The following is a 12,638-nucleotide window of genomic DNA, read 5'->3' on the forward strand; positions in this document are numbered from 1 at the left end:
TGACGTAAGCATCTAACTTTTAAATTGAACACAGACAGTCTCCACTCTTCCCTGTCTCAGACTGTCCTGATCTATTTAGCTGATGGTGTCTAAAAAAAATTAGCACAATTCCACTTTTTACTGGCATAGTTCTGAGACTGATTGGTTCCGGACTGGCTCTGGTATGAACCCAGCCTTTCCAGTCTCTCCGTGCAGTAACCCCCACCTGGTGGTGGAAGGAATAACTGCAGGCTGGACAGCTGTTCAGTCGCAGAGTTGGGTCCGACTCTTTGTGACCCATGGACTGCAGCAAGCCAGGCCTCCCTGTCCCTCACCATCTCCCTAAGTTTGCCCAAGTTCATGTCCATTGCATCGGTGATGCCATCCAACCATCTCATCCTCTGACAACCTCTTCTCCTTCTGTCCTCAATCTTTCCCAGCATCAGGGACTTTTCCAATGAATCAGCTGTTTGCATCAGATGACCAACAATGGAGTTTCAGCTTCAGCATCAGTCCTTCCAACAAGAATTCAGGGTTGATTTCCCTTATGATTGACTGGTTTGATCTCACTGCTATCCAAAGGACTGTCAGGAATCTTCTCCAGCACCACAGTTCAAAGGCATCAATTCTTTGGCACTCTGCATTTTTTACGGTCCAGCTCTCATAACTGTACAGCTGGACAGTGCTAGGGGGTAAACTTGCCTTTTGCTGGTCTACCTCCAAAAGCAATTTCCTTTGCTTATCTAAGTTTACCAGACACTGAATATATTAACTTGATATGGTTTAAAGGGATCCAAAGTATGTTGCCATTGAAATGAACAAACTGGTTTACAGCTTAAATATTTTAAAGCTGTTGGTTCTTTTGCTCCTTTATTCAATTGTTGGTTGTTGGTTAGTTGCTAAGTCATATCTGACTCTTTGCAACCCCGTGGACAGTAGCCCACCAGGCTCCTCTGTCTAGGAGTCTGGGAGTCTCTAGGCAAGAATACTGGAGCTGGTTGCCATTTCCTTCTCCATGGGATCTTCCCAACCCAGGGATCAAACCCATGTCTCCTGCATTGCTAACAAATTCTTTACCGCTGAGCTACCAGGGAAGCCTCATTTATTCAATACATTCTTCCTAAGTGTCTGCTATCTGCAAGCCCTATGGCAGGCACTGGGACACCAAGGAAAATCAGGTATGGTTCCTGCCACGCAGGAACTGAGTACAGTTCAGTAAGGGGATGGGTAAGTGGTCAGGCACCTCCAGGGAGAATCTCAGGAGGGTCTGGCACCCTAGCCAGTGCCTGGCATAGTGTGTGGGCTCAAGTATTTGTGGAAGAAATGCTGAACAAATGACTTGGAAACACACAGGAGGGACACCTAACCCAGGCTCAATAGTGGTAGTAGAAAGACATTTAAAATATATACCACATGCCAATAAGCTAAACTATATGTTTATTTAGAGAAGTTTTGGAGGAACACACACATATATCTCATACCATGATGGCACTAAATAATTAATCTGTACTTTCTTGGAAAATGGAGATAACCAGGACACTCTATTCTGCAAAATGCCAGCTCCCCAAGGTCTTAGGTCTTAGGTGAAGCTATTGTATTTTAACTACCAAAGTCACATGCCATTTGGTTACAATGGGAAAGAAGAGATATACAAACCTTTCTTCTCTTGCTTGTCTTTGTTCTTCTCTTTTGTCTAAATACTCTCGGCTAATCGAAATATGCAAAACAAACAAAATGGGGAAGGAAAACAACAGAATTAGAGGCTCATAAAATTGCCAAGAAATTATTAACAGACTATATCATGAAAGCTGACTCTCATCTCAGAAATGGAAAGTGGTTATTGTTAAATTTTAAAAATATAAACATAAAGGCTGCACTTTAAAAGTACTAAATTTTTCTATAAAATCACAGAGATGAAAACAAGGGATTACTGGATTCATTCAGAACTCTAATTACGCTTCAGAAAGAAGACTTTAAGTATATGGGGAAGAGGGGTGAGACAAAAAGATTTTTAAAAGGTAAACCAATTCATCAATAAGATATGGCAATGACAAGCAAGCAGTAGTATTCAGAGGTGAGTACCACACAACCAAACTCTGGTAACTCCCCAACATTCATCTCAAGATTTAAATTTGAGTGGGCCCAAGTGTCTTGGCCATTTTGCAATGCACTCCACAGTTTAGATATGCCTTCCACAGCCCAAGATTCTTCCTCTGAATCCCTCACACTTCAGTTTCTAAGCAGAGATCACTGGAAGCTTTTGTGCATTCTCTCTTGTCTTTATCCATAATATGCCCAAATCTGTCTGATTTTAATGCTTGTTTGTCTATTTCTCCTGGTAAGGTTCCAACTTGAATCTAAATGTAAGACTGTATGGTCAGTCCCTTCTCAGTAAACTATTTATTTTCCTGGAGAACGGTGACATGACAGTTTTCTACACTGAACCTCATAAGGTAGCTTAAGTTCTCTACCCCTCTGTGCACTGATAGCTGGATAGAAAGGGATGGTAAGAGCAACTAAACCAGGTTAGGAGAGGGGAGAAAAAGCAACAAAGGCACAAATGTGTTATTATTTATAAACATCCATTCTCATCACCCACCACACTAGAAATAACATTTCCCATAACCCGGGAAAATTATGATAATATTCAACAAAAATAACAACAGATAAGAATGCTTTGCAAAGAAAACAGCACAAGGAACATGAATAACTTATATCAATGAGGTGGCTGATAAGGGGTCAGCCATATGGCTAATCTCAGGCATGATTCTGTAGAGCTTTTCCTATTTCCTTCTTTGAATTTCTTTTCATTCACATCCTCAGATTTTCAGGATAGAATTGAAGTCATCATAATCAGTAGTTCTGTGTGGTCTGTACTGATAATCAGCATTCCTTTCTAGACAGGCTTATTTTGCCAGGATCTCACTATGTTCTTAAAGGATGAATGAGATTCTTTGGTGACCAAGAGAAAATAGTGAATAGTTAGTTATGAGCATGGTCTCTGAAGACGAGGTTGCCCAGGTCTAATTCTTACACTACCAATATATGGGCTGAATACATATTACAATACACTCTTGTCCCATTCTTCTGGGACTTCGAAGACACAAATGCTAAGATGTATTATTTCACAGGTCCATGAGGCACTGTTCTTTTTTTTTTTTTTTCAGTATTTCATTTTGTCTTTCAGATTGGATAATTTCTATTGTTTCATCTTCAAATTCACTGACTTTTCTCTCATTTCTATTCTGCTGCTGAAACCATTCAAAGCCTTTTTTATTTTGGTTACTGTATCTTCTGCTTCTATATGTATTTCCATTTGCTTCTTCTTTATATTTTCCATCTCTTTCCAGAGACTTTTCATTTGTTTCAAAAGTATTTGCCTTTACAACTTAGAACATGTTTATAACAGCTGCTTTAAAGTCTTTGTCTGATAATGGCAACATCTATGTCCTTTTGTGTTCAGCATATTTTGATTCTCTTTTCCCTTTGAAGACTTTTTTTTTTCCTGGATTCCTATGACAAATTGTTTTGGATTGCATTCTGTATATTTTAAATATTATGCAATGAGACTCTGAGCCTTATTTAAATTCTATGAAGAATCTTGATTATTTTCCTTTAGCAGGCAATCAACCAAGTTAGGCTCAGCCTGTAAGCTCTGATTGCCTTCTGATATTGGTTCCAGTATTAGATCAGTTCTCAAATATTTTAATGCTATTCATATCAGGTCCTAATATGCACCACCCAGTGGCCCGTCTGATACCTAAGTGTGTTCTACTCTGAACTTAGTTTTCAAAGTTTGTGGTGTCCGGTTTAGGTTCTGAGTCACATGTGCACAAACTAGAGATGACCTCTGGATTGCTCTCGTGACCTCTCTACTTTTCATAACTTTCCCATCATTTCCTGGACTCTTTAGGTCTCCCTTCCTGGTCCTCTGGGCAAAAAATGTGGGCTTTACTTTCCCTGCTCTGCTACAGGCTTTCAGTACCTCCATCTGCTTACAGGGCAATGCAGCAGGGGGAGACATGGAGAAAAGAAGTGTTCTTGCATGACGCTCTTCTGAGCACAGGAAGGGTTCCCTCCCTGAGTTTTAGGCACCTGCCTGGACACTAATGTCATCACTGTGCTTCTGTAACCATATTGCTTGGAGGCTAGGAGAGGTACAAAGAAAAAAATAAGATGAAACAGCAGACTTCTCAACTCTCCAACCCTCAGGAATTCCTTTTGCTGCTCCTCATTGGAAGGACTGATGCTGAAGCTCCAATATTTTGGCCACCTGATGCAAAGAGTCAATTTGTTGGAAAAGATCATGATGCTGGGAAAGATTGAGGGCAGGAGAAGGGGTGAAAGAGGATGAGATGTTTGAATGACATCACCAACTCAATGGACATGAGTTTGAGCAAACTCTGGATGACAGTGAAGGAGGGAAGCCTGGTGTGCTGCAGTTCATGGTTGGCAAAAAGTCAGACATGACTTGGTGACTGAACAACAGCAACAGTCCAGAAAAAGAGGCGTTCTCTTAGAGCTCTTTCAGTTCACGCCTGGCATGTGCTTCTGGGTTTGGGGATGCTTTTGAGTCATGCCATGTGATATTGGAGGGAAAAATGGTGAACTCTCCCTGGTTTTGGTGGAACTTTGAATGCTAGTCTCCATCCCCAATTCACCTGCTCTCTTTTCCAGTTCAGAGTTTTCAGAGCCCCACGCTTTAAACCTGTCCATGACTGATGGCTACATTGAGTGATGGCATAGAAGAGACAGAAGGGAGCATGCTGATTTCCTCTTTCCCAGATCTGGTACCTTGTTTTAAGAGGTTTTCAATCAAAATCTTAAATGTGTAAGCTAGTCTCTGAATTTTCCATGTGTTTCAGTCAGATGCTCTGCTGCTATTTGGTGGCGAAATATGTGGAGCTCTCAGAAAGCCCTGAATCATGAAGCATCTAAACTGTTCCAGCAGTTTTACAAATTGGTTTTTCCAAAAGTGACAACTTCCAGAGCTACCTCGTGAGAAATGGTGCATACAGGTCTGGCCTTTCCATGTATCGTTTGGTGGAAATCTGACAGCTCAAGATACACCATACAGTTATGGTGTGATAATGATGTTGCTCTACTTCATGCAGCTCGTGAATCCCCATCTTACGAAAGTCAGGATTAGTTTTTTACCCACCAGAGTCGGGATACTTGTTTTCATATAGTAGTGAGTTATGGGTAAGGCAAATTCACAGCTCTGCTCATTTTATGATTAGTGCTAAAGAACCTGCCTGCCAATGCAGGGAACATAAGAGATGCAGGTTTGATTCCTGGGTCAGAAGATCCTCTGGAGGAGGAAATGGTAACCCCCTCCAGTATTCGTGCCTGGAAAATCCCATGAACAGAGAAGTCTATACTCTTTTTGGCTGCTGGGAAAAGAAAACATTATTGAACTTGTAAATCCTCCTTGACAATGCTTTACATCCTTCGTAGATTTCACTGTGAGTGATTGATCGAAGACTGTTTCCCAAAAAAAAGTGAATGGAGGAAACAGGAAGTGGAGATGGGAGAGAAATAAGAAGAAAAAAGAGTGTAGAAACTACGGGAGAGATGAATGGGAAGATGAAGGAGGGCGGAGGAAGGAGATGGAGAAGCCCAGAGGGAAGGAGGGGAAAGACAAAGGGAAGAAAGGAAGAGAAGGAGGAATGAAGGTGTAAGAAAAGACGAACCAAGTGTCCCGCCTTTTCAAAAGAACTCCACAGCACGAACCCAGGCCAGAGGAGTGTTAGGACGTGGATCAGGAGGATGGGGGGAAAGGCTGATCTGACTGAAGGAGAAAGGGAGAGTTCCTGGATTCAGCAGAACAGACAGGCCAAGACACAGAAGCTGGAGTGGGGCACCCAAGAACACATCTTTAGAGCTGGACAGAGACCAAAGAGACCAGGGGGGACAATGGCCTGGGACTAATCAATACAATGCCTTCTTCTCCTCCATAGGAGGAAATATTATTGCCTAAAAAATATGAAATATTGCTACAAGGAGTAAGAACCCAGAAAGTGGAAAAGCATTTTCTTTTAGGTGTCCAATAGAATATGAATAAAACATGAATAGCTTCAGGGGAAAATGTCAAATTAAGCCAATTAGGTCCTCTGCCTTCAGGAAGGCCTGGATAAAACCATTTTAGATAATGAAGGCCCCAAGAACACACAGGCCTTAATTGAATCTGGCTGGCTGGCTCTGTTTCCTGTCATAGGTTAAAGGAAGACAGGCCACAACAAACCAGATCAAGCCTGTTTCAGGCTTGCTTTTCTTGAAAACAGAGGGAGGATCGGAAGCAAGCATATTAACCCCTAATCCTTTAATACCAGTATTAACCATATGCAACAGTGAAGGCATGTGCTTTAAGTTTCTCATTGAAAACAATTGTGAATCCTCTTACCTGAATTTGTTTCTTTCCTCTCGTTCTATTCTCTGCAACCTTTCCTCTCTCTCCTGTCGCCGCCTCTCTCTCTCTGCTGCCAAGGACTCTTGGTGCTGCCTAAAGGATGACGTGAGAAGACCACTCAGTGATGACCTAAAGATACAATGAGTCAGTGTTTGAGTGACTTGTCCAGTGATTAAAAGGACTAATGTAGGAATCAGTCAGCCTTGGTTAGAACGGAGGGTCTGCCAGTACCTAGGGAATGGCTAGGGGAAATCACTGAGTGTCTCAGGCTTCTGTTCCAAGATCTTCATCTGTAAATGGAGATAAGTAACTTGCTTTATATGCTCAGAGGACAAAAAGGTGATAATGCATATAAAATACCAAGCAGCAGGCTTGGCACATAAGCAGTCATCAATAATGAGTGATATTATTATCAAAAAAGTATTCCAGGATATGCTTAAAATATAAACACATATTTTCTCCATACACACACACGCGCGCATTTTAAAATTGGTTTCTGATAAGACTCTGATGACTTGGAAGAAACATTCAGCCTAAAACTGTTTTCTCTTTTACGTGTACTAAAAATATTTTGCCATACACCACTTTCTCAATATACTTCCCCAAATAATTAATTGTATCATCTTGAAACAAGGGATGACAGATAACGAGAAAAAAAAAAAAAGGCAATGGTCTGAAATCTGAATGGAATTAAGGAAATTTCACTTCCATGTCAAGAAGTGTCCATGAACAAGCAGCTTGTTCAAAGGACAGCACTTGATTCTTGATGATACCACACAAATAATCTGGACTGTTCACTGAAGATGCTGTGTTGGGGATGGTCAGCTATGTGAAGGCCTTAGTGAAGAATCAGAGGGCAACCACAGAAAATGTTCAGTTAGGAGAATGGGTGGAAGAAGGCAAAATTAGGCAATTATATGAAATATAAAGAAGAGGGTTAGATGGGAAGGAGAGTCTGTTGGACCTCTGGGGAATAATAAAATCTGTTACAGACAACTGAACCTTTGTTTATTAGGAAAACGTCTAAACTGAGACACAAATATTTCTGATATATAGCTTGGGTGATCGCCTACTTGAATTTGATGAATATGCCTGCCTCGTGGGGAACACAAGGTCCCTCAGCACAAGAGAAAGATGTGACTATTGCAGCACACACATTCTGCCATAAGTCGCACAGCTGTTCCCCCTAGAAAAGGTGAGTCACCTCTGGCAACCCATCAGAGGTGGGAGGACAAGCAGAGGGAAGAAACCACCATCCCCAATTGCTACAAGGAGGGAGTAACCAAACCCTCTGTAAGCAGCTTTCAGCAAGAGAAAGCTCTCTGCAGGAGGCCCCCTTTGATTCGTCACTTTAGCAAAACTATATTATGACTAACCTTAAACCAGGCACCCCCAGGCTCTACTCATCTCTGGCCCAGGCACACCTTTCAAACCTTTTGATCACACAGTATCTTGCTTCCTGTTGGTTTCTTCTTTAGATCAAAGAAGTAACAATGAAGAATAAGTAATTAACAGATGACTGTATCTTCTCCCCAGTCTCCCTGTCAGTAATCCTATGAAAAACTGTGAGAACAAGATAGCATCTAAAGAAAGATCACAAGGAGCTGAGAAGCTTGCATGCAACGGGAGATAGCAATGAATCTGCACCTCTGTTCCAATGATTGAGGCTTCCCTGCTAGCTCAGTCAGTAAAGAAATCTGCCTGCAATGCAGGAGACGTGGGTTTGATCCCTGGCTTGGGAAAATCCCCTAGAGAAGGACATGGCAACCCACTCCGGTATTCTTGCCCAGAGAGTCCCATGGACTGAGGAGCCTGGCAGGCAACAGTGCACAGGGTCACGAACAGTCAGACACAACTGAAGTGACTGAGCGTGCACACATCTCAGTGATTAAGTGAGGTTACTTTCCCCTTTGCCCTGTAATGATGTTCAAGGCTGAGAAAAATCCTTGCAGTTGATTTGGGGACATGAGTCCACCTTCTCCTCAGGATGCTGGCTTTCTGATTAAAGAAAGCTTTCTGTTTCTACTGGCACTTGAATCTTGAGTATTGATTCTGATTCTGAGCAGTGAGGAGCCAGATCTAAGCTCAGTAACACCTATAATCTGGGCTCACTAAGCATCTAATACGTCAGCTTGGATCCTTAGGCATAGAGAGAATTTTATCATCCATATAAACAAAGTTACGTTTCACATAACTTCTATCTTCTTTTTGCTACTATCACGTATTTATCTTTCTGTTACATGCAGCCAAATCTAATCCACAATCAGGTGGAGGGGTTTCCTACACCTCTCACACAGTGACTGAGAGAAACTGCTATGAATGAAATAGACATGTTTAACCTGCTTAATAAATTTTACCTAGCAGATGAATATATATATATATATATATATAACCTGGTGCCCCAAATTAAAGAAAACATCATCTTTTCAAATACACAGAAACTATTTAAAAACCGACTGTCAATCCTGTGACAGAGTTCAAGCTCATGAGTGAATGACAAGAGCTGGTTTTCATGTGTGCTACCTTCCTAACCACAACACAATTGAGTTAAAAATAAATAACAAGAAGATAGATTTATAAGAAACGAATTGCCAGTCCAGGTTTGATACAGGATGCCTGGGGCTGGTGCACTGGGACGACCCAGAGGGATGGTACAGGGAAGGAGGTGGGAAGGGGGTTTAGGATGGGGAACACGTGTACGCCCGTGGTGGATTCATGTTGATGTGTGGCAGAACCAATACAATATTGTAAAGTAATTAGCCTCCAACTAAAATAAATAAATTTAAATTATAAATAAATAAAAAATCAAAAAAAGAAGATACATTTGAAAAATCCATATAATTGTGAAGTTTTTAAATGCTTCTAATTAATTCGGGTCAAAGAAGAAATACACAGAAAATTAGAAAACATTCAAAGAGTATTATATCAAGACTATATATCAAAAGGCTATGTATGAAGAGATTATATATTAAAATTTTTAGGATGTTTCTAAAGCATAACGAGTGGGCAACTCAACAATTTGGAAAGCAGAATGGAATTAACTCATTACTTTTAGAAACAGAAGAAAATTTTCTAAACCTGACAATGGTTATTTAGTAAAAACAAATTTTTTAAACTATGTTAAGCATCATTCCTAATGTTGAAACATTTAAGTTTAATATTAGAAATGATAGGAGACTCCCAGAATTGCTTGTATTTCACATTATTCTGGTAGTCTTAGCCAGCACACTAAGATAAACAAGTAAAAGCATAAGGAAGGGAAAGAAATACAATGTCATCTTTAGGAGATAATATGATTTATTTAGAAAATCCAAAAACCCCATAAGTTACTAGAATTAATAAGAGCCCAATAAGGTTTCTCAATGTAAAAATGTGCAAATAGTATTTTCATATAACAGTAACAATTATTAAGTTAACTACATGGTAACTACAAATTACTTTATTATAAGAAAGACTTATAACGTCTTAGTAAAAGGCCTAAATAAATGACAACTATATCACATTTACATATAGAAAGATTCAATACAGTAAAGATGCCAATTCTTTTCCAACTTATACAATTTCAAATCAATTTCATTCAACATTCCAAAAGGATTTTTCATGGAACATTACAAGGTGGCTCCAAAATGTTTATGGAAGAACTGAGATCCAAGGATGACCAAGACAACTTTGAATAAGAACAAAACGGATCACTGGCCCCACTAGATATCAAGCCCATTCTAAAACCACAGTGGTTAATTGTGAAGGTGGTCTTGGTGCAAGAACAGAGACATGGAATGACAAATTCATACTCAAATGGCATCTTGATTCATGATAGACATGTCATTGCAGATTAGTAGGGACATAATGGATTATTTGGGCTTCCCCTGTGGCTCTGCGGTAAAGAACGCACCTGCCAATGCGGGAGACACAGGCTCAATCCCTGGGTGGGGAAGATCCCCTGGAGAAAGAAACGGCAAATGACTCCAGTATTCTTGCCTGGGAAATCCATAGACAGAGGAGCCTGGCAGGGTACAATCCATGGGGTCGCAAAAGAGTTGGACAGGACTTAGTAACTAAACAAACAAACCAAAAAATGGACTATTTAAAATGGTGCTGACACAACTATTAGCCGTGTAAGACAAAAATACAGCAGCCCCTCCTCATGCCAAACACAAAAATAAATTCTGGGAAGTTTAAGTGAAACACGTAAAAAAGCAAAACTTTACAACATCTAGATATTAGGATAGAAAAGAATTTTTTTCAGACTAGAAATCTCAAAGGGCAGTCAAAAAGGGAAATTTTAATACATATGCACATGTTATATTTATAAATTTATATATACTGAAAGACTGCGTAAGAATAAAGAGAAGCCACAGCCTGGCAGAAGCTAATTGTAACACATACAAACCACAAAGTATTAGTAAGCAATACAAAGAGAACTCCTTTGAATCCATATGAAAAAGACAAACTACCTACTGAAAAACAGGCAAAGGAAAAATGAGCAAAAGACAGTGGGTATTTTACTGAAGAAGAAAATTAAATCATCAATAAATACATGAACAACACTCATCTTCACTAGGATTCAGGGAGAGGAGATGCAAGCTAAACTCATAGTGAGATATTGTTTCACACCTCCCAGGTTGCAGACTGACAAAAATCCATGCCTGAAGACACAAAACAAGACAAGAACCCCCATATACTGCGTCTGGGAGCGTAAGCTGGCGAAATCCTTTCAGAGAAACACTGAATACATCTGGAGATGTGTGTATCCCACAATCCAGAAAATCCACTTCCAGGCTGATACTACAGAGTACACCTTTACACCTTTGCATGTATAAAGATGACAGACATATACAAGAATAGAATGTATTACACTGCTTTGTACTGCTTACAGCTAATAACTTGAAACAGCATAAATATCAAAAAATAGAAAAAATAAAATCACAGCGTATTTATACAAAGGAATACTCTATACCTGAAGAAATGAGTGAAATAGAGTGATATAGACTAATTTGGATGATTTTTAAAAGCATGATATATTGATAGTGACAAGTAATTTGAAGAACATGAAGAGAATGTTATCATTTTTATGAAGTTTAAATACATGTAAAGCAAAACCACTGGAGAAGGCAATGACAACCCACTCCAGTACTCTTGCCTGGAAAATCCCATGGATGGAGGAGCCTCGTAGGCTGCAGTCCATGGGGTTGCTAGGAGTCGGAAACGACTGAGTGGCTTCCCTTTCACTTTTCACTTTCATGCACTGGAGAAGGAAATGGCAACCCACTCCAGTGTTCTTGCCTAGAGAACCCCAGGGATGGAGCCTGGTGGGCTGCCATCTATGGGGTCGCAGAGTCAGACACGACTGAAGCAACTTTGCAGCAGTAGCAAAGCAAAACCACACACTATTTAGGGATTCATGAATATTTAGAAAAAATACAAAAACATATATGAAAATGTGCTCTGCTTAATTTCTCAGTCATGTCCGACTCTTTGCAACCCCATGGACTGTGGCCCACCAGGCTCTTACATCCATGGGGATTCTCCATTGGAGGGGGTTGCCATGCCTTCCTCCAGGGGATCTCCCCAATCCAGGGATTGAACCCAGGTTTCCCGCATTACAGGTGGGTTCTTTACCATCTGAGCTACCAGGGGAGCCCAAGTATCTTTGAATCCCCAAGCTAGCTGAACATTAAAAGTTATGTGCAATCACAGGATTTGAAAACAGAAAATGAAACAAAAACTAAGGTACCCTCCATAGGACTGGGGCTGCCCAGATGGCACTAGTGGTAAAGAGCCAGCCTGCCAGGGCAGGTTAGACGTAAGAGACGTGGGCTAGATTCCTGGGTTGGGAAGATCGCCTGGAGGAGTGCATGGCAGCCCACTCCATTATTCTTGCCAGGAGAGTCCTATGAACGGAGGAGCCGGGTGGCCTACAGTCCATAGGGTCACACAAAGTCGGGCAAGACTGAAGCAATTTAGCACGCATGCACTACACAGGACTATTATTTTAGGTGAATCTGATTCTACTAATAGCTCAGCTCTCAGCCTGCCCTGTGTGGTGGTCTCAAGGACCAGCAGCTTCGGGTCTTGAGTTCTCTTTTCAGAGGAAGGAGAGAGAAGTTCTTGCGTAAGGAACAATATAAGAACCTTGCCATTTCCCCTTGCGCTTCTGACTTTAATTTGTTCTTCTAAATACATCAGCTTGTTCCAGGAAAACCTTCAAGCATGGTAACTTAATAATGGGTCATTAGTGGCTATACTAATG

The 12,638-nt window shown here is 40.7% G+C and overlaps 1 protein-coding gene across 9 annotated transcripts in view; it reads right to left on the reverse strand.

Annotated features, from left to right (window-relative positions):
* FHOD3 (formin homology 2 domain containing 3) overlaps positions 1-12,638 on the reverse strand; it is a 528,593-nt gene that overhangs the window by 99,953 nt on the left and 416,002 nt on the right. For 8 of the 9 annotated variants that reach the window (XM_042239380.2, XM_027960707.3, XM_042239379.2 and 5 more), the window contains 2 exons: positions 6,383-6,517; positions 1,636-1,686 (listed from right to left, as the gene is read on the reverse strand). In XM_042239380.2, coding sequence (XP_042095314.1) covers positions 1,636-1,686; positions 6,383-6,517 — 186 coding nt within the window. The remainder of the gene's footprint in view (positions 1-1,635; positions 1,687-6,382; positions 6,518-12,638) is intronic. The other variant, XM_042239375.2, reaches the window with a different exon arrangement.

Source organism: Ovis aries, chromosome 23, assembly GCF_016772045.2.
Source record: "Ovis aries strain OAR_USU_Benz2616 breed Rambouillet chromosome 23, ARS-UI_Ramb_v3.0, whole genome shotgun sequence".
Taxonomy (NCBI): domain Eukaryota; kingdom Metazoa; phylum Chordata; class Mammalia; order Artiodactyla; family Bovidae; genus Ovis; species Ovis aries.